General features: G+C 35.0%; 1 protein-coding gene across 2 annotated transcripts in view; it reads right to left on the minus strand.

Moving 5' to 3' along the window:
• ATP9B (ATPase phospholipid transporting 9B (putative)) overlaps positions 1 to 23,539 on the minus strand; it is a 150,473-nt gene that overhangs the window by 51,894 nt on the left and 75,040 nt on the right. For both annotated transcript variants that reach the window (XM_054514570.1, XM_036402314.2), the window contains exons 10-11: positions 21,547 to 21,622; positions 14,493 to 14,569 (exon numbers count right to left, since the gene is read on the minus strand). In XM_054514570.1, the coding sequence (XP_054370545.1) occupies positions 14,493 to 14,569; positions 21,547 to 21,622 (153 nt within the window). The remainder of the gene's footprint in view (positions 1 to 14,492; positions 14,570 to 21,546; positions 21,623 to 23,539) is intronic.

Raw genomic sequence — 23,539 nt, forward strand, 5'->3', positions numbered from 1 at the left:
CCGCACGGAGCCTCGGCCGCGCTCGGCGGGAGCCGCTCGGAGTGAAGGGCTCGGCTCTGACACTCCGGAGAGAATGACTCGGCTTTGACACCTCAGTGTGCGCTCACGCTGTTCTGCTTCCTCCCCAGCGACACGCTACACTTCATACACCTTTATACAGCCACAGTCTGGCACCTTAAGGCAGCAGCAGTCAGATGCCGTGCGACTATATGTTCTCCGACTTTGCTATATATTTGTCACAAACACAAATAATTAAAATGTGTACAGAGCACACTAAGAGATCGAAAAGGTTAACAGCCCCTTGAATTCCGGTATTCATACAGGGACTGTGCTGTATTACATACTCTCCTCCCATTAAAAGCTACCAGTTGAAAACATTTTCTCAAGACCACCCATCAATTTAGAATAAGTGTTTCAGTAATCTAAGATAACTAGTCATACTGGAAACTTCAACCAAAAACCTTCACACGGAAACTCTAATTCATCAGGATTTTTTTCAATTAAAAAAAAAAAATAGGTACACAGCACAGAAGAAATTTAAGCACTCGCAATCCTCCTTATATCTGATAAATATTGCTAAGACATGGAATTCTCAGGGGTGGGGGAAGAGCAGGATTTAAAGGTGCTTGATTTTACACTGCAACACTATCTTCAGATTTATATTGCATATGTACCTTTCACATGTGCTTGTTATACCTTCTTTAAGCTCAGCCATCACCAGCTTCGACTCAAGACTTTTCTACGGATGCTGTCATGTATTCAGGTCTTTCAAGGGTCAGAATACAGAATAAGCAGCTTTACACATTACACACTACTTTAAAACACACTCAATGGAGATGGCATTTCTTCAAATCTGAATTGGTTAAAAAACATTATTTACCCTCCCACAGATTAAGATAATTAGCTGTACCAAAATAACTGCAAATGGAGTGCAGAGAAAACTGGTTTCAAAACTTTTATTGTGTAAAATTTGCATATAAATAAATAAATGCAAAAATTTGAGATATATGTAAAAAAAATAAATAGCTCAGGAACAGGTACTACTTCCTTCAAGAAAAAAGAATTACAAAAGGGACCTAACAAATTGGCAACAACAGCTAGACCTTTCATTTGCAATAATGTTGGGAATAGTAATATACCTACACTTCAGACCTGTGGCTGAAGTGTACCTGTCAGATCTGTGGCTGACTGGTCTAAATAACTTTTTCAAATAGAAAACTGCACAAATGTAGTATTTTCACAGCAGGGATTGCATTTGTGGGTTTTACATATAACACAGTATGTGTAATAATATTTCATAAATGGTATGAGAACCTTACAGTTTTGTCAAAGACATCTTTGAAATTGAATACTGGAAAATGGATGCCTACAGAAATCCAACATTTCTTTACTCCACATTCAAAAGAGGTGTTAGTAACTCATCTCCTCATAGACTATCTAGATTAAGCTATTAGCAGAGATTATTACATTTTGTAATGAGTTTAATCTCACACAGGCCTGGGGTAAGAGAGGTCAGAGCTAAGGTTATCAAAACACATGTCAATTTTTCCATTAAGAATATAATTAAATAAATGAAGCCAAGAACCCAGAAAGTCTAAGCTTATTTTAAAATTTCACAATTTCATTTCATCTCAAACTAAAAGTAAGCTTAAAAACAGTTGAAAGGATATGTTTTCCTTCCATCTTACTAGCAGTTAAATTCAGAGGCTCATTTTTAAAATTTCTTTCTAGGTAAATTACATACATAAAAGTTAATGAAAGTTGGAAAAAAACTTCAATGAGAAACACTGATATATTAAATTGGTGCTTATGCCCCAAAGTAGATGGAAAGCAGAGCTGCAACCTTTCTTCATGGAAATGTAAATGAAGTAATACAGTAGATACAACACACAGATTATTAAAGTGACTGAGGAAACTTTCAGAAGATGGATTAGCCAATAAATGCAAAAGAATAAATAAAAATTCTTGAATGAAGAATTAAAATTGGCAGTATGCAGTGATTCAGTAATTGGTGGAGCATTTCTACAACCTCTCTCCTCCTCTGATGTGTATACTCCATGTCCATCATTAAACCTGTCTCAGCACAGGTCCAGATACAAACAAAATCATCCAGGTATTCTTGCACAGGAAATCAGGTTAAAAAAATGAACAGCACACATCACAAAGCATCTCAAAGTTTGTTTTGAAGCATTTAAATCTGAATCCTATTCATAAGGAATATTAATGTATATTTACATATAATAATATTCAAGAATAAATGGGAAAATGTGTGAGAAAGAACTGAGAAAGAGCATTTTGACTGCATCAAACTTTTGTCTCTGGCCCCAGCTATTCCTGAGTATAAAATCCTGTTAGCCTGCAAACTGAGAAGAAATGTTTCAAAAAGCCTGAGATATATATATTGAAAGAAAAACTTGGTTTTATTTTTACTTCAAAATTAAATAGAAGCTTGAAAAATGCTCCATACAGTGGGAAATCAGCAATAGTCTCCTAAAAGATTAATTAAATGTCAGAATATATGGAAAAATGTCCAAGAAAGGGGAGTGACCCTTCTTCAAGTCTGAGTAGAAATACCAAAATAAATCCAGAGCAAATGTCCACAACCATTTAAGGCACATAAAAACCAGATTTTCTCAGTGAAGAATTGTAGATAAGATTTGATGTGCAACTTCTTACTAATATTATGTAAAAACATCAATTTTTAGACTCAAATAAGTAGAAGAAATTATGACCTGAGCTCTAAAATTTCTAGCTCAATTTAAATCCACTGATGTGCTTACAAATAAAACTGTCCTTCTGAAACAAACAGCAAATTTTTTAGATGAAGAATATCAACAAAAAGGTTTTTAGGATGGTTCCTAATTTTTTTTCTTTATACAGTTACATGTTATTCATAATCTATATAATGCCTGTATTACGAGTGCCTCCTGTGCTAACATAAACATAAAATATGTTTCAAGACAATTAACAGAACATGTTTCTTTGAAATTATTCTTGGGATCATACAAACAAATAAGCTTCTGGAATAATATTTTCCAAAATGTTGTCCATAAAGATCAGAAGTATTTAATTGCCTTTCTGGTCAGATATACAAAAGAGCTGTAAATATGTACAAATGCATATACATAACACATATTATGATTTTTGTACTTAATTCCAAATCTGTTTTTACCCACAGAGAGATTAATATTTCAAAAATTCTGCTTTCCTAAAGGTTTAAGAGCTGAATTTCATTATCGGAATTCAGCAATCAAGTGGTGTGTGTGTGTGCATATATGCAGGATGGTGGTTTTATTAAACAAAGCCTCATCTGAACAACAAAAATTAACTTTAGAATATCACTACATTTTCGAGAATTTTTACATAATTAAATTTATCAGCTGAAATAGCTTTATTTCTATTAAGCAAGCAACAACAACCACAAAAAAATCCTATCATAAAAGTCAACTCCTTCTTTTTGTGTTTATATTCTTCAAGACATTTTATGAACCACTTCATACTTAATGGTTTGCAAGCAATCCCAACAGTTGGGAATTGTGTGAAAAGTTGCACAGATTGACAGATTAAGTGAAAAGGTCTGTATTAATTTTCCAAATAAAGAAATGCACTGAGTGGTATTTCACTATGATTATACTCCAAAGTACCAATTAGAACACATATCAGAAACTAGAGCAAGTTGACACTCTACAATAAAGCAAATAATTTCCAGTTGGAGGGGCAGAAAATGTTAATATGCAATGTTCAAGACTACAAGAATCTTTGTAAAAGGAAGTAGCTAATAAGGTTTAATGATGCATGTCAGGAAGCCACAGTATGTAGGGAAACACAGCTGGCTTCATTTTGTAAACTATTTGATATACACATCTTTCTAGTTCATGATTATCAGCTGTGCAAGTGCCACAGGGGACAGTTTAGCCTTCAGATCAGGATATTCTTCTTGTTCTCTAAATTACAAGTAAAATACATTAATATAATATGGTGCTGTAGGCTAGTGCCCTGACAAAAGCTTATCAGCTTACAAAAAGATTAAAGAACTCTTTTGTAAGATTCATTTTGAACAATCTCAGCAGAATAAACAGGCTGAAGAATACCGAAATAATAAATATATTTATAATGCAAATCTACACATATTTTTGAATGTCAGATTAAACCCTGGAAGTTACTAAAATAAACATGAAATGTCATTTATATTAATTCATACCATTTCATGAGGCATGTACTTCTTTGATTATTAAATTAATATTAATAAAAAATCATGGGTATTATGGACTGCAGCTATACAAAGCAGTATGTCTCCTGCTTTACTGCACTCCAAGTTGCTCAGTGACTGCAATATGCAGGTGACAGCAATTAGCAGCAGATGACAGAAGCACTTTGAATTTGCACCAGATGGTAGCTAAGGGTCATTGGAAGCTAGCAGACCTTCCACAAGGAAACTGTTGTGCAGTACAACTATAAAACACTTCACTACTTAGAAATAAATTATTCAGGTTCTCAAAGAAAATTGGAAGGTCAAAATAGAATATAAAATATAATGCAAGGCATTAAAAGCTCACCTAGTGTTTGCAGAATTAAATACATTTAAAAATAAAACAGTGCATACAGAGCATATCTCAGCCTCACAATGCGGAGAGTCATTACAAAACTAGTAGGAACATCAGCTAAACAATTCAAACCTGTGTCCCAAAGGAGGGGATACATAAACACACTTCTTCTTCAGTGCATGAATAAGATACTGACTGAATACATGCTTCAATGCAAGAGGAAAAAAAGGCCAGGGGAAGATTCATACGTGGAATACAACACTTAAATGGATGCCCCTCCACACTTCTGCTGTGCCCTCAAATGTACTGTTTCACAGCTCAAACACAATTAGGTGAATCTCATTTGCAAAAATTAATTCCTACAACCTCAAAATTTATAAATACACACAAATTTGCTTTGATTTTTTTAGCTGTAAATCAAGAGTGAGATCCTCTTAGACGGAGCACAGTGCTGCACCAGGCACTGCAAGCCATGGAAAGATAAATTGATTTGAACACAAAGGATTAAGTAATGAAACAGTAATAGCTGAAACAAAACCCCAAAAGTGAGAATAAGAGGTGGACATAGAGCCGGAGAACCTTTGGGAATTTCGAAAATATGTATAGATAAGGTCAATGAAATGGCTACTCAGCTGCTTATGGGGGAATTTCTTCTTGTGCATAAAACTGTTAAAAAATCAACAATGCATTCACAAGTTGGAGCCAACAACTTGATAGCAGAGCAGATGAAAGATACATGAGTTTTGATAAAAGTAGCTTTAAAAGGAAGGTGACAGGGCTGGATAGGCTAAGGAAGAAGGAACCCATGGAAAGATGCAGTTAAGAGCTGAAGAGGTGAACCAGGATCATCATCTTTTATCATCACAATATGAGTGCACACTAACCAAGACAGCATTTTTCAAGGTAAAAAAATTGTGACAGATTATTTGATAATCTCATCTGATCAAAGACTTAAACTTTCTTCTTCAAAAATATACTACCTTGTCAGAGAAAAAATGAGCATGTGTAAGATGTGCAAAGAGAAGAAAGAAAGAAAGAGAGGGAGGGAGGGAGAGAGAGAGAGAGAGAGAGAGAGAGAGAGAGAGAGAGGGAGGGAGAGAAAGAAAGAAAAGAAAGAAAAGAAAGAAAAGAAAGAAAAGAAAGAAAAGAAAGAAAAGAAAGAAAAGAAAGAAAAGAAAGAAAAGAAAGAAAGAAGTAGGTGGAACTAGTAAAAGTATTAGACCAGAATAATAGGGTGGAGAAGCAGAACAAGGCAAGGGGGAAGGTAGTCAGAAGAAAGATATATTGAATACAAAGCACTGGTGCTGGCTGAATCTCTTCTAGAGACCATACATATAGTAGGGAATCACAACTAACTGCATCAAAAAGGTTTTCAACAGTTCTTTCAAAAACCCAAAATAAACAACTGTCCAAGCACTGTCAAACTTAGACTAGAAAAAGAGCTCTATGTGATAGGCAAAACAAAAAAACAAAACAAACCAACCAACCAAACAAACAAACAAAAAAAAAACCAAAAAAAAGCCTATCCCTCAAACCCAGCAGGCAGCAGTAAGAATCTTCTTTTCTTTCTTGAGCTGAGTCACAAGTCATCTATCTTTGCTTTTACAAAAGAAAACATTTGAGTGGATTCCTTGGAGACTATGAGATTAAGAAAAGATTCCACAATGTCTCGAAATCATAAAAGAAATGAAACTGAATGCTGTTTTGTATAAAGAGTATTTTGGGATACATTCCAAAAGATATGATGGGAAGGACATGAGCTTTAAGAATATGAAGAGCAATCCACTCTTTACAAACTAATCCACAATCTAAACCACATTATTTTCATCTGGTACAAGCTGGAATGCTGGTTTCAATGCTTAATGTATCCACAGGCTTGCTCTCTGAACTGAGGTAAAAAAGAAGGGCAAAGACTGTATTTGTTAAAATTATGACAAGCTTGTTACTTCAAGTGTCAAACACAACTCAGTAAATTATCTTAGTTATGATCACTATATGTTCAGCCTACACCAAAACAAATAGTATGTTATGATATGGAGAGAACTTTCCCTCTAGATATCCATCATTGTAAACTAAGATTTCAGGTCATGTGAATCATGATGGTTTCTAAGCCTCCACTAATTAGAGAAATACATGAGACTTCAGTTGCATGAATTACTGAGTCACATAAAAACCTCAAAAGATTTTTTTTTATACTTGCTCTACACAAAGAAAGGCTATTCAATAATAACAGTAAATAATAATTCATGCTTGCAAGCATCCAAATAGAAGTTTTGAAAATTGGATGAGCATCTGTTCTAAGAATGCTCTGCAAGTCTTAAACATCCTAGTTTCTGACATTTGGGACATCCTTCTTTCATAATAATTGTAAAAAATAGTAATCAATATACTTTCAACTTACCCATCACTAAAACTAATAACTCTATCATTTCTTATAGAGTTTCCATATTAGAAAAAATTAAGCCCAGAAAAATATGAAAATAATTGCAGAAATAATGAAAATTATGCAAAAGACATTATATAGGCTTTTCCTAATAACAGCTAGAGTTCATAAGGACCTTAGGCACACCTGACTTTCTACACAGTTGCAGCATCAAGTTTTTGGAACTATATATCAAAGAAATGTGTTTGCATGCATCTTAACTAAGGAAAAAATAATTCCAAAAATAAGGTTTCAGATTTCCTATAAAATACACACAATAAAGAAAAAAACAACAACAACAAAAAAGTGCTGACTGTGGTACAATTGTTCTTATTAACAAACACCAAGTCCACAGAACATAACCCTAATGTAGGAAAATGCACAGCAGCCTCCTTCCACAACATCAGTATTTTAGTTGCCACCACTTTGGCTTGCTCACAGCCAGCAAGCACTTGCAGGCAGAGCCTTCTGAAAATGGTGCAGTCCTAAGCCATGGGATGAGGTTCCAAGTACCCTCTGAGAGGCCATGCCCTTTGCCCCTACCCTCATCTCCCAGCAGCTGCATTTTGCCAAGGGCATGCTTAAATTCTGAATGGCAACAAAGCCAAAAGGAGCAATGCAAAGGTAAAAGCAAACTCCCTCAGCTGATTAGCAGCAGTGGAGGCAGCAGCTGAGAGGAAATAGCCATCAGGGTCTCCCTCTTTGAGAGCTTACTAGTATATTCCACACAAGCCAAATGTGCTTTTGCACTGTCTCCTGTAGAATGACAACATTTCAAATGATTTCTTTATTTTACCATAAATCATTAATTTTAGCTTAGGTTGTCCCAGGTAAAATACATGTAATTTCTGGTGGATAAGCTAAATAGCATGCTGTTGCTATTCCATAACTTGATCCTTTTAAAGAATTGTTCTGACAATTTTGTGAGGTTAATCTATTTTAATAGATTTATAGAGTACTTCAGAAATGGTGTACTCCACCACTGATCCTTCCTTAAACACCTGTGTGAAATGACATTGAACTACTGAGACAAATTCTAACCTACATATGTTCTAAAAATACTAAGATAACAAAACCCAAGCAACTTTTTCATGGGAGTCTCCAACATGGGATGAGAGATATCACAGAACATCAAGTAACATTCTTGATGAGAATCGCCAGAATTTAGGACTCCAAGTTAGACATGGTTTGTGGCTTGCCATTAACATTCTGGCATATATCAATTTTTATCCTTCTACAGCTTTGCAATAGGGAATAAATTTACCACTGTAGGAATTTTACAGCTGTGAATAAATTATATGGCTTTGCAAAATCAGTGCTAGAGTTTGGCATGAACTCTAAAATACACAGTAAACTCATGAGTATACCCAGAGTACAGTGAGAATTCTCTCCCACTACTGAAGGGCCGTTGCCTCACTTGTTCTGTATATTGTTGTATAGCACTGAGTTTGTTTAGAACTAAACTCTGTAAACAAAAAGTGGCACCAACTTAAAAAGGACAGCGATTCAACATCCACGTCCCAAGCAGCAGCACCTTAACACAGCACAGCCAAGCTCTTCAGCCTGGTCCTTGAGCAGCATTCTGAGTGCCTCAGGCACCACACAGCAACACAGTGTGCCACACAACTTACATGCAGCCAGAAAAGACCTATCACGTGCCTGGTATAGCAATTGCATGATATGTTTACTTGTTGGTTTCAGAACAAATAAGAAATTAGGGCATAGGTTATTCTGTAACTTTAACTTGTGAATTGATAGCAGGCCACATCATGGAACAACTTCTTTAGCTTAGGGATACAACAGCAAAGTAGATAAGCAAGTGATGACCTAATTATTTTAAGATGCCAAAGAAAATACATGAGGATCAACTTTAAGGCTACAGTCATCACATACATACAAACCCATATATATCATGTGTACACAACCCCAAAATCAGTGGATTTTGAAACCTAAGAGTACTGTAAAACATTCAGCTAGGTTGGATGAGAAAAGAAGTTGAATACCTTAAACTGACCACTCTCAGCTCCTGTCTCTTTTGTGGTTCTTCTGCTTTCCCCCCCCCACCTCCTTTATCTCTGTGCCTCAGTCTCCCATTTGCAGTATTACCATTTTATTTCTTTAGAGGAGAACAATGTAAAGAAGAAGAGAATAAAAATATATACACCATTACTTGAAAAGCATTGCTAATGGGGATAAAAAGTGCCCCACCAAGTCTCTGAAAAGAAGCAGCATGCTATAAATAAAATTCATGACTGTACAAAACACCCCAGCTCAACAGACTACATTAAGTGATTTTTGTCCACATATACACTCAATGAAGTCAGTCAAGAGTTCCAGTCTTATTGTTTTCTTATTGTCTTAAAATCATGGTATAAATTTAGCATTCTTCCAGTTTTCTAAATATCAAAGAAAATTGAAAACCTCAGCTCCTTTAAGTGGAATTATGCTTTTTCCATACTAGTCATCTAAGGATTGAAATTCCCACTTGACACTTTTGCTATTTCAGTTAATGGTGTTAAAGATAATTATAGTAGGTAGGTGTTCTCTCTGTCTCAGAGTAAAGGACACACAAATTTTGTCTTTGGTTTGCTAAAACACTGCTGCCTGCTTCCAAGCATCAACATTCCTACATTCTAATTTTGGAACAATAAAGGTGCCTCCTCTGCCATTTAGCCCTTTCTTTCCAAACCTTAAAAAAAAGTACCTTTTGTCTTCCTCCTTACCCAACACAGTTCCATCCCTCTTGCTGAGGGACACCAGGCTCTTCAAGGTGCTACTCTCCTTCCTTTGCTCAGAGATGAAAGCACATGGAGAGAAAAGCATCAAAAACACTACATGATATGTATCTCTCTGTGGTCTGATCCCACAAATTCTCCTGTACACCAAGAAAATGATTCTCATACTTCATGGGAAGCTGGTAGTTAAGCAGTTCCTTGGACAGAAGCTCTGTGTCAGGGGACAAGCTAAGCATGTCACCTACATATTACCTGTAGGTGACAGCTTTCTCAGTTTTATCTAATACAAAGAGAAGTTTTTAGGAGGATTAACTACCGCAGACTATACTAAAATAAAAAGTGTTGCATAAATATTTTTCCTTTAAATCCCTGACATTTGCCATGAAGAGCCATGTAACAGTTTCCACTGTTCTACTCTAACCCTGACCCTTCAGACATACAGCCAGAGAAAGCCATTCTTCTCAAACTGACTATGAACATGAAATTATCAATTTAGTAAAAAAAAATATGCAAGTGAAATTACTGGGCTCTTGCTCAACAATGTAGCAGCAGGATAAAGTGAATGCCCTTATGAAGCTCAGAACAGAAATGCAAATTGGACTTAGAAATGTCAGCTTTTCGGGTAGAAGAGACAAGAATGGCTTACTAATGCCACTAACAAGATGTTGGACAACCTAATTTATTGCTGTTCAAGAAAATGTGTCAAGGCAGAAGAAGCATATATTTTGAATATTGAAATAGCTATGCTGAAGTGGCATCAGTTTCTGGGACAACATGAATCTGCCACATGAAGCCATTCCATTTCAGTCCAAATAAAGAATTGGAGGGAGGGGTATCCTTTCTTTTAGCAAATATTTTTCAAAAATCATCCTCATAAAAAATGGAGAACGAGCATAGATAAAAGCATTTCAAACACAGAGAAGTAAATTTGGTCACAAAAAAACAGAAAGAGATGTTTGGGAGGAGAGAAAGAATGAGAGACTGAGAGAGAGAGAGAGAGAGAGAGAGAGCAGCAAAGTGATTTTACCACAGTTTACCAGAATAACAAAGCCATTTTCAAACAACCAAGGGAACATATATACACAAAAAGAAAAAAAACCAACCACCCTTTTGAGATTTTCATATGTTTAAAAAAACAAATCAAAACAGCAAACAAGCAACAAAAGCAGGAACCACAAGAGTAGTTAGCTTTCAGGCTAGTTAAGAATTAGGGTAAAAACAATATTACTACTTTGATGAACATTAAATGTTTACTATGAATTTTTACTTCTGATGTTAAAATTTAACAGCAGATGTAGAATTCCATAAAATAAGGGGGGAGAAAAAGTGTTTTGAATGCTGCTTGTAAGGATTAGCAACATTAAAACTATTTTATACTTATCTGAAGCACACTAGGCAGATTACATGGTGTAGCTCCTTTAGAGAGGCTACTGGTTTCTCAGCAGTTCCATTTAAGATAATTTCTACTAATTTTGAAGCATTACTGTGTACTTTCTGGGTGCATATATATTGCAAAGTCCAAGAAATTTTTATGTTTCAGTCTTAGTTCACAAAATACATTACCTTGAATTTATTTCCATCTCCTGACAAGGATACTGTGGTTTTTTAACTTCACCCTCAAAATCTGTTTCCATTGATGGAAACAAGTCACATTTGCAGAAAGGTTGCACCAACAGTCTTGCTTTCTATGAAGACTAAAGCTGCAAAAGCAACTCTGAATTTAGATAACAAAAAACTGTTCTGCACTTTAAAGAAGAATGAGAACACTGCAAAATGCCAGACAAAATAAATAAATAACCTTAGTTTGTTAATTTCCCTCTTGGTTAATTAACACCTATAAATGACCTTTAGCATTGACAAGTCCAACTTCATCCAGAAAGCCAAGGTTTAAGAACATCTATCCAAATAGGATTGATTACTGATTACAGCATTGTGAGGAGCACAATTCAATCTGATTTTTTTTTTCCTTTACAGACTGGAACTGCATTCCTGAGTAAGCTGATGTGACTGCCAATGAGGTAAAATGCAGAGAGTCATTACACTATAATGTTGATGTTACTACTTCCACATTTATCTGAAGCACAGAACATATATCATTTTAGACTGAAATTAAACCTTGCCAGAAATAATTTTTCTTTATATTGTTGGAATTAAAAACATATTGAATTGATCCATTAAGAAAATTCTACACTCTCTATCTTTGTGTTTTTCAGACTGTGTTTGCATCCTTAGGCAATGAAACAATTTTTACAATTGTAATAAAACAAGTAAGCGTTGACTTTAAGTTAAGAAAATTGTTGCTTGAATGACTAAACACTTCAGCAAACACAATAAATCCTTCTAGGTTTAACATACAGATAAATCCCATGCTTGAACAGGTACATAAATTTCACAATTTTTCCTGTCCAAGTTTTCCAAAACTTATTTCAGTTTTAGTCTTTTGCTGAGCATTTATAGAGCAGGTCTGCATATTTAAATTTTAATATTAGTTCATTCAAAAAGCATCTAGTGTTAAGAAGGCAAATTAAAAATCTACCATTAGAAAAAACAAATTTATAATATGAAGTACAGCAGTAATATTATTCTCCAGAAAAAAAATACAACTGTAGCACCTATCTGTATTTCAATGAAGAGAGTACTGATAAAAGAGTCAGGTCCATGAATTTCTTGCTTATTTCTGGACATATGAGTTTCAGTTTGACAATGTAATTTGGGAATCATAGATCTTAGTGTTTGCTTTCTCCCAGAGAAAGAAGACACCAGCATTACTGAACTATGTTCCCAACAAGAGTGTATCAACACATTGTACAGGAAAATCTCTAAAATGTTATTTTTATTTTCTTCAAAGAGCAGCAGAGAGAGACAATGTGCCATTTTAAACTGGTTTCAAACAGTATTTCAAGCAATGCTTTACTAAAGCAGAACAGGCTGCAGACTTATTTCCTCTCAAGTTTGCAGCAATAGCAAAACCGATCAATTTAATTTTGATTTTGTTTCAGCAAGTTGTATGCAAATTTCTTTTTTAAAATGTTCAAATCTTTAATCTCTCACATGTAATACATCTTCTACTCTCAAAGGTTATTTTAGACTCCCTTTGCCCTCCTTTTGGGTCCTAATGCTACATACCCTAACTAATATGTAACCATTATTTTCAAGCTTGACAAAACACAGGAGGATCCCTGAATACACAGAGGAGGAATGAACTGAGTACTGTTTGTCTACCTTCTACATGGCTAGCTAGCACAAAATATCACCGACAGACAGCAAGTGTCTCATCATACAGAAGTATGCAAACCAATCTCATCCCATGGTAGAAGATGGAGAGAAAATAAGATGCAGACTGCAAATAAAGGTACAGCTAAAATTACATCTTAAAAATGATGACAACTATTTTTTACAGTGCAGTACTTAATTACTCAGCTGTGAGAGCTGTAAGTGTTTTCCTGTTTTCAGTTCCCAAATTCATCCTAACTGGCCATGTTACATGTTGGTTACGTCTTTAAACATGGTTGTTCAGTTCACAGAGACAAAATCTCCACTCCAATATTATTGTTGAAATAGTCACATACAAAAAATTTAACATTTACTAAAAGCCTAATACATCCCCAGAATGTGTTGAATTTAGGTAATGCATGCTACACTGATGCATACTTCCCTATCAGTTTGCTACATTAAATAATTTCATTTTAAACACCTGTGCAAATTATTTATTAGGGAGAAGTTGTTCAGAATTCTTGAGAGAAAGATTCTGTTACTAAAGGGCTCATCTTTGTATCAGGTAGAAGAGAAAATAACCATACACCACAAACATTCTGCTTCCATTTTACTCTATTATTTTAAAATGCATGTTACAAAGATTAAAATAATAAAAGGCCATCTTAATCCTCATAATGGTACATATCACCTGTCTCTGTCAATGAGACATTTAAAAGCATCTCTTTATTAGAAATACAAATCAATACACTCAGGAGACTGCAATAACTGCTTCAAGCAATTTGTATTATCATTTCACTCTTGATGTTTCTACTCAGAGCAACTTATTATGAATGGCGTGAAAATGGCAACCTGTCACTGATGATTTTTTTTCTAAACCCCTTGCAATATTTTTTCCTTTCTTAATATAATTATCTTACTAAACACAGGTCTAGGTTGTAAGGTACAGCCCACAGCTGAAGTTCTATTTCTTTAAAATTGAGAGTGCTCCCCAACTTACATTAGAAACATTACTGATTAAATGAAGAGCTATTTGCTTTGTTTAGACCTGAAAGAATCTTGTACAGAGGGAAGTACTGAAACCTCTGGTATCTTCTTGACAGAAAAATCTCTTTAAAATGTTTTAATTGCTTGCAAAAATCCCTGAAAGACTGCTCTGGGCAGTGACTGGAACATCAATTATCTTGTTCTACCACCACTGGTAGCCTGAATAAACTTTAGTATTCTGTTATAAACACTCCTTAAAACTACAGTTTACCTTTAGCCAAATACTGAACAGTAAAATAATCTGAGAGAAGTGAAAATTAATATTTAGCTGTGAGACAGAATTATAAAGGTCTGAAGATGAACACTGATACTTCAAAGGCAAATGCCCACATTACCACCTGTAATACTCCTAGCTAAAGGAAGAATAATTTTACTTTCAAAAGGAGACTGTGGCAGACTGTACCAAAATTCAAGGCAGCGCACACATGAAACATACCACAGCAAAAGCTTTTAGGTTTTTGGGTTTAGGTACATCTCTTTTTAATTCTTCTGAGAACAGAATCTGGCAATTCCAGAGTAAGACTAACTTACCTTATTTTTTGGATTGGATGTGTTCATTACACTTCGTGTTTCCTTGCCTGTGTAAATAACAACACCAATTACAGTTCCTGAAAAACAAACAAAATCCCAGAGGTGTCAGGTAAATGAGAGATGTTCCCAAATTACAACTTGCACTAATTTAGTTCCTTAAATAAATCAAATGTATGAAAAAAAACCCAATATTTCTGCATAACACTGTGACTGCTGATTGTCAGAATGTAAAATGAAGAATTATTTTAACTTCTGCAATAAACACCCGTAAAGATAACATGCTTTCCTTGTTTTTTATGGAAACAATACTTCCAATGGAGCTCGTTAGAAACTTGTATTTGAACTTAAAATTTCCTCCAGCTGTTTTCAGAAGTTAGGACAGCATAAATAACTGCAGAGTGAATAAAAAATTAGTAAAGTGGGGCTGAACACATCACACACCAACTGCCTGCCACCTGTGCCATCTATAATGAAGTAAAATCTGGTTCAGCCAATTAATTACTTTGATAGAGTGTTATACAGAAATATTATCTTCATTAGCTTATAAACATCTTAATTTTTAAATTATTTTTAGCCAATTTTTACAGCATGGTATCGGAAAATCTGGCTTCAGCATCACTAAATAAATTTTTATATTAAAAAAAATTCTTTTATTAATATGTTACATAACACTTTCTAGCATAAAAAACTCCCCTTATTTCTATTACTTCATAAGGTAACCTGAAATGGCTTTATGGCAGTACAACAAATAACATAATTTTTTTTGGGGTCACTATGATATGAAGAAATAATAAACATAACTATTAAAAAACTGCCTACTCAGGAAACTTCTTGAAAAAGGAGAAGTATTACATGTTTGTCTGACATTAACTTAATTTGTCTTTGGCAATTAGAACCTCATATAAGATCTGCTACCACTTCTCTTGTAGTGTTACAGATTGTAAAAAATTGAAGAAACTCCCAAAGACAAAAATGACGATAGTGAAAGATGTTTGCATTAAAGATGTCTGCATTTACTCAAAAATAAGAATGTATCCTGGTTTAACCCCAGGCAACTAAGTTTTATGCAGCTGTTCACTCACTTCCTCCCCAGACCACGAATGACAGGATGGCAAGGAGGATAAGGAAAAAAAAATTAAAAAGAAAACAAAACCAACTAAACAAAACAAAACAAAACAAAAAAAATCTCATCACAACTCATGCATTGAGATAAGAATTGTTTAATGACTGAAACAAAGTAAACATAACAGCCATAGTAGTAATACTTGTGATAATATTAATGATTATAAATATTGTAATGAGGAGGAAAAAATGCAAAAAAAAAAAAAAACAAAACAAAACCAACCAACCAAACACCAAACCCCACCTCCCCCCAAAAGAAAACAAAGACCCAAGTGAAACAAGTGATGCATAGTACCATTGCTCATGTCCACTGATCAATGCCCAGACCACCCCAAAGTTCCTCCAATAGTCACTAATCCATAATTTCTGAACCCTTTCTACTGTCTCCAACCAATGTCCACATATTCCTTTGGGGCACTTTATTTTGGAGTGATCCTGAGCTGACCTGTGTCCAATAGTCAGAACGTATTGGACAATATGCTTCAGGGAATCTCTTCCTGCACACTCCAGCAACCTCTGCCTTCAAAGGTATTGAGTTCAGTGGAAGTTGGGAGGACTCTGCATTCCAGATGGCACATTTCTAAAAAGCTTCACCTGGCTGCTGCAGCTCAGAAAAACAAACTGTCCTACTTATCTCATATTTTGTTCCTTGAAAAGTTGGTTTAAAAGGTGAAGGTCAGATAAATTCCATTTTGACGACGGAACTTGGAGCAGAATTTTGGTTGGATCTGACTAAGCTGCTGCTTATAACAAGTCATTGATCTTAGATTTTAAACTTTCTGACATCAGCACAGTATCAGTGATAACTAAGCGTCCCTTAAATCTGAAGTACATTGGTGTAGGGAACTCTATCTGTAGTTTTATTGCTGTCCCACAGCGGCTGCAGCAGGGACAGTTCTGGTGTCCAACAACAGGAACTGAATCCAATCTGGGATTTCTGAAAGCACAGCTGTACTGCAAGCCTCAGCTTACAAAAAGCACCAACTCCTGTATGACTATGTATGGGGCCTCTGCAAACTGGCTCTCCTACACTGGGCAATCACTGATAGGTATGGGTGGAGTGCTTAATGATGGAGAGAGAAGTTAGGACATACCACTAGAACAAATATGGGCCTAGAAAAAAAAAGAAAAGCAGACTTGTGATAGCCAGGCATACTCTGAAACCTGGGTGTGATGATACCAATTTTGGTATCTCTCAAGCATACATCTTCACTCTATGAACCATAGAAAAACCAGGGTGTGTTCAAATTAAAGTCATAGGTAGGAGTTGGCAGAAAATACTGCTTTTGACAGCTGTGCATTTATATAAATTGTTCTTATTTTATCTAAAGTGACTTCACAAGACTGACATCTGCCAAAATGATGATGCAATTTCATTAATACAAATCTCTCAATAGGTATCTCAGCAGGTTTCTCAGAAAGCTGCATTATCTTGTTCAGCATTTGAACCACACTGATCATTACCACAAGTGGAGAACAATCAGCTAAAGTCCATACTGTAGTGGACTTTTTGAGGTTTTTAAAATTTAACTGCTAAGTGTCCTCTCTGCCTTTCTGAAATGAAACCTACCGAAGCTTTCAATAAGCACAAACACCACAGTCATTGATGCCATAAGCACAAGCATCTGAAAGATAACTAATTTAATTGAAGATAAACTAAGAGTTTTTCAGAAAACTCAGTGGTTTAAGTTACTTGCTTATATTTAGAAGTGTTTCTCCAGGGACAGTAGTTTTGCAAGTTTTCACTAACCAAAATTTCCTTTCCTTCAGGCACTGTTATTAATTCCACAGTGATAATACAGATATTAAGAAGGACAGAGACTGTGCCTTATTGTTACTATTAAAAAACCTGCTAGAATACTGCTTGTAAGCGGAAAACTCAGAATATTTTTTTCCTATCTCACTTATTAAAGAATAACTAAAGGATGACTGCATGCTTTGGACTTGAGAAAAAGGCTTTTGATTTTCATCCCTGCCAGAGGCTTCCTGTGTGATCCAGGCATATTAATCTTTGTCCTTTTTAGGTTAGGATAAGCATCATAGAGACAGTCACCAGATCTCTGTCAGAGCTTTACAGCAAAGGGCAAAAAGACCTACAGATTGGATATCAGTAGGAATCTCCATTTAGATATCTAAACTATCTGTTTGGAAACTGGGTATATACTAGGTGCAGTAAAATGGATTCCCCTTCCCCCCTCCCATTTAGCTTATTGTTTTTTTGAGGGGTAAAGAGACAAACTAAATCCAGGGAAAGTAAACACCTTCCAAATGCACAAATTTTAGTAACCTCACTCTTCTGAACATTATATTTTGATATAAAAAATGACATGGAATAGTTTATTCTTGAGTTTTTTGGAATGACACAATTTTGTTGAATCAATTTTTTGGTTTCCAAAATTCATGAAGAAAACAAAAAAGTCTTAAATTATAGCAAATACTTTTCTTGTCACTTCTACTGTTCTAGCAATAGGTGCTTTTTTTCTCTGTAGAATCCATTATTATAGTATTCTGATATTCTCATGAGCTTTTGTAATCTGCATTAAAGATGCAGTTGATAAGATTTCTTGAAACCGTTATACATTTAAATTTACTGCAACTGATCTGTGAAATAATTGATTTGTGGTCTCTTTCTTCTAGAATTGTCATGGCATCAGCAACCAGAGCTCAAGTTTTCTGAGGTATTCCCCACATAATTTCCCAAACACTTTTCCCAGCCTAACCTTGACCCTCTGCATCACCTTGACAAATAGCAATGGCATCTATCCTGGAGATAGTGGGCTATCCTACCTGATGCAATGTGGTTTTTGTAATGTATCAAAGAATTCTATCAGGAAATTCAGCATCTATTAATCACTGGGAGGGGAGCCCCCTTACCCAAAAATTGTCCTGTATGTCCTATAAAAAACCATTTTAAAAATTAAATAAGGCTTGGTATCTGCAATTCAGGTACATATTCCTTTCCTGGATGTAAGTGATGTAGCTCTCTCTGCTCCTGAGACTGACACCATCAGTCAGTAATATGTCAAGATAATAGTGCTAGGTTGACCCAGAACACTTTGTAACAACCTACAAAGGGTTGGAAAGGGCCTAACAGGGTCCCAGTGGGTCACAAATTTGCTTGGCTTAGTAACAGATGCTGTCCAGGCTGCTTAGAGAGCACTGGAGGGAACAGCCTTTCAAGCTAGACAGTATGAAAGACTGTCATACTGAAGAGTCTTAGGGTAAATGAAGAGATGTACAGGAAACATTGCAGGGCAGAACTCTACCCTCCACTACCTGGACTCAGGCCTCAAATCCCCTTTCTTGAACCAAAGTGGAATAGTAATAGAATTATTAGGTTTGCACACAGAGGTCATAGACTTTTTCAGTGAAAAATACCAGTGGGTAACAGAACTGTGAACCTAGACAGTGAAGACACTGAAATCAGATACAAGTGTGGGTGAGGTAGCTGTCTACAGAGTGGAAAAACTGCATATTTTCACGTAATACAGGCTGTATATTCTTCTGTTTTCATGGAATCCTAGTGTCACTTATGTATAGAAGCTGTGCACAAGCATATTCTTCCACTAGATTTTTCAGATATAATTAAGGGCTGTGACTGATTATACTGGGGGAGAGAATGCAGAGGCACCTGCAAACTTGTTTAGGCAGAATCCACCTTTGATATCCTTCCATGGCAGGTTTAAGCAAGTCAGCTTATGTATGTTTATAATGCAGTCAGACAGTGACCAGCATTTTTATTAAGATTTTCAGTTGTCACAAATCTTGGAAATTCAATTATTAAATCTACTTTAAAAAAACCCCAAAAAACAAAACCCAAGCAAATTTAATTAGCTCAGCATCGTGTTCTAACTTAGTTATGTACATTCAACTTGGAAGTGAGATGGAAACAACTGAATAATGCATCAGTTATCAACCAGATCTAGAACATCTTAATTTTAACAAATTGCTAGATGTTTTATCTTATGGTCTTCCTCATGACTATATGCACAGTGTACCTCTAAGATCTTGTAAATGTCTTATTAGATAAGCAACAGACTGAAGGAAATAATTTCCTAGTTTTTACTGAAGGGCTAATCCTATCAAATGCTAAAATTACATCCACACAGTTCCTGAGTAATTCTTAAGAACTGGATTTTTGCCCTACAGGACAATGAGTACTTACATGAGAGAAGCACATTACCATGGTATTAAATTGCAGTTAATACATGAAATGAGGTAAGTGAAATGAATGATATGCCAGAGGTTAGATATAATTAATGTCACAAAATCAGTTACTGAAGGAAATTATTTTTGTCTGGTATCTAAATTCAAGGTAACTTCTGTATGCACACCATGGCACAATTTTTAATTTCATGATCACATTATTTTTCCCTTCAGAAGGCGTTGCAGTCTTGAAGAGCCATTCAATATTTTTTACCTTGTATTTTTTAGTGAGTTTGCCTTTAGTCTGCCTTAAAGTCTTATTCCACTATTAAAAACTATGTCCCAACAAGAGAATTATCTTTTCCTATGTTTTTCCACTGCCATCATCAATAATGAGCTAAAGTCCTTCATATATAATTAAACTTTCACAAGACCCCTCAGAAGTAAAAAACTCAAACTTATCCTAAGGTATAAATTTTACGGAGAACTGTTTCCATTAATATAGGTGCCAAATTTAGATAGCAGATCAAGAGCAATCAGTCAATAGCTACACTTCTAAACAAAATCATCTACCATGGAAATGAAAACATGAACAGCTTTCAATTAAAATTCAAATATACTGATTCAGAATTAAAGAGTTTGCAAATGCATACTCTTTGTTTGTAGTTTTCTTCCACACATAGATTTGAGGAAAAGGAAACTCAAACCAAGTTTATACCGTATTGAAATTTATAATTCATGAGAAGCATCTTTTTATACAAAGTTAAAGATCTCGGCTACCTAAGTTAAAAACCTGAGGACAACTTTAGGCATCATCCATTTGACCAAAGTTTTAGAGAGAATAATTTTCCAGTGCAATCAAACCAAACAACACTAAAAATCAAAAATCATGACTATCTTTTCAACACTCAGGAAAGGAGTGCTCAGTCACAGACTACTTTTCTACCTCGTCAGAATTCATCTCTTCCCCACATACTTCCAGCAGGCCCCTCACTGATATAAGAAGTCTTCACAGTAGGGACTAACTTTACAATTTAGCTGGAGATTCTTTAGTTCCTTCCCATTTCTTGGCTGTTTCTAATTGTTCCAATTCGCCATCTTAAATTCTAGTTCTCTTCAGAAATCATGCTCTCTCAATTCCTTATTCTCAGTCATCATGCAGAAGAATAACTACAGCCCTTTTGACCTCTCTTCCATAGAGTGAAAATGAAAGAAAATAAATTTCTGCTCTAAAAACCAAAAAGTTACAATGGTTTTAAGTCTGAATAGAGCATCTAGGTATTAATGTGTACTCATTTATTATATCTGGGACATACATGAAATGGTAATAATATTTGGATCCCAATATTTTAAAATTACCTAACTTCGAAACTTATCTCTCTTTCTGATTAAGACTTTGCCTACTAGAAGATACTAATCACAGAGTATACATAGAAGAAAAGCTTCTAAATATGCAAAACTACCCTTGCTTTTCAGCAGGGAAAACCATCCACTGTGATTGAACAGAGCACCTTACAACTTAAAGTTATAATTAAATCAAAAAGGTCAGTGATGTCAGTGGGCTACAAAGGACCGTAATACTGAAAGATCAAAATTTAAGTTAAAAAACCCCCAAAGCTATTAAGGAGGATTAAAAATGTATGAAAATATTTAGAGCAGCATGATAATACCAATGGGAAGGCAGAAAAGCAAAAGTTTAATAGCCTGGAAGATAAAACTATTTTACAATGTGAAATATTGTAAATAGTATTTAGATACATTAGCAGCTTTGTATTGCAGCACTTACCTGAAGCAACAACAGTGCTTGCCCATAATGTATTTTCTATGCTTAGGCTTTCATGAACTGCAGGATCACTGTCTTCCTGTTAAAAATAAGAACAGCTAATAAGTGAATCACCATTACAAGAAATTAAGAACCATGTCATACCATCTGAATAACTGACACAGGATGTTTGCATCCTTGTATCAATCACTGTATAATAGCATTCATTGCACATACACAGATAGAAAACATTGACTAAAAAGTGAAAAAATGTTTGAAGTTCATAATACTTCTATCCAATCATTCTAAAAGAACTAGTCAAAAGTATTTTAAAAGTAACATATTCTTTTCCTCAGATGTATCAAACTGCAGAACAGTATGTTACAGCATGCAGTTTAAGGTGAGTTAGGAAGACTAACTCCCAAAAATTAACACCCTGTTCTGTATTTAAATCATGTAAAATTCTTACAGCAAGCTATGGTGATCATCATTTTGCACCTGATCAACATCATATAAACTTCAGGGAAAAATATTGCAACTTTTAAAATGAAACATAGGCTTGTATTATCTTAGCACATGCTTACAAAATATATACTCCTTGGGAAAATACTTCCAATAGAAAACTGCTTCCATGATTACTTTAAACATCCCCTTTTTTTCCTCCCCTCTCTCCTCCCAAGCAATAATGATCTGCAGATCGTAAACAGACAATCTTTCATAATCAATTTGGAGCGTGTACAGATTTGTTGCTCATTAGCAGCTGTGAAATGTGCTGTTTACAACTAAAGGAAACTTTAGGAGGTAGGATAATCAAGTGTATTTGATCAAATTACAGCTTGTAGCTAAACTTTTTGCAAGAAAGGGGAGATGAATTATTTATCAAAGTACGCAATATACATACTGTCAATAATCAAAACCTACTCCCATTTTTCATCTCTATTTTGAAAAAACCACCAAGCACAGGATGAGCTGCACAGAAATTTCTGTTTCTAAAAAAAGAAAAATCTCCAATTTAACACATAACTTTTTGTGCGTAGATCAAGAGATCCCAATATAGCAAGGGAATTATAGTTCTTGCTCCCCTAAGTGAGGAAAAATTGTAATTTAGAAGGTATGGAGAACCAATCTGTCAAAAACAGAGGGGAAGAGAGGGAGATATGGAATTAGCCCTAAGAAGAAAACCACAAATTTTGAATCAAGACTTATATTCTGATGATCTTGGGATTAGCTCAGTTGGTTAGGGCATGGTGCTAATTATGCCAAGGTTATGCCTTCAATCCCCATTATGAGTCACTAACTAAGATTTGGACTTGATGATCGTTGTGGGTCCCTTACAATTCAGAATTCACAGAATATTCTGTGAAAAATCATCAAGATTTTTCTATAAGATAGAAAGTTTTATAAGATCAGCCTTAAATTAAGAAAAAGGAGAATTATTTTTTGATTCTTACCTCAGGTATTAGTACTGCAAGAATTATTTGCTATACTCCTACATCTTAATGCTTAGATTCCTGGTTTGATTTACAATTGTTCCCAAAGTATTTGGGTTCTGTGATTATTTCTTTTGTTTATTCCAAATAGAAAGTAAAAATAATTGGAAAATGTTTAAACAGAGCAATAAGGGAGGTCAACATAGCTTCCATACTAGATATGACTAAATAAACCTGACTTCTAATGGGGAATATGACAGACATCTATGAAACAAGCACATAAAAAGAGAGGATAGATACTGCTTATTTTTACCAAAGAAAAAAGAAGTCATAAATAAAGTCAACAAAATTGAAACAACAGGTAGTCATTCTTAAATATATACTTAGCCTGTGTAACTTCCTCCAATTTCAATATTAAAAGGTTACACACGTTCAAGGGTGAACTGGGTAAGTTTAGAGAAGGAAAATTCATTGCAAGTTACTTACAGAAGACAGCTCTAACTCAGGAAATTTCCCACATCTTGTGTTAAGAAACAGGTGGCTCTTTTGAGGAGGAACTACTGTGTCCTTACTCTAGTTGTATTCTG

Source organism: Molothrus ater, chromosome 1, assembly GCF_012460135.2.
Source record: "Molothrus ater isolate BHLD 08-10-18 breed brown headed cowbird chromosome 1, BPBGC_Mater_1.1, whole genome shotgun sequence".
In the NCBI taxonomy this organism is placed as follows: domain Eukaryota; kingdom Metazoa; phylum Chordata; class Aves; order Passeriformes; family Icteridae; genus Molothrus; species Molothrus ater.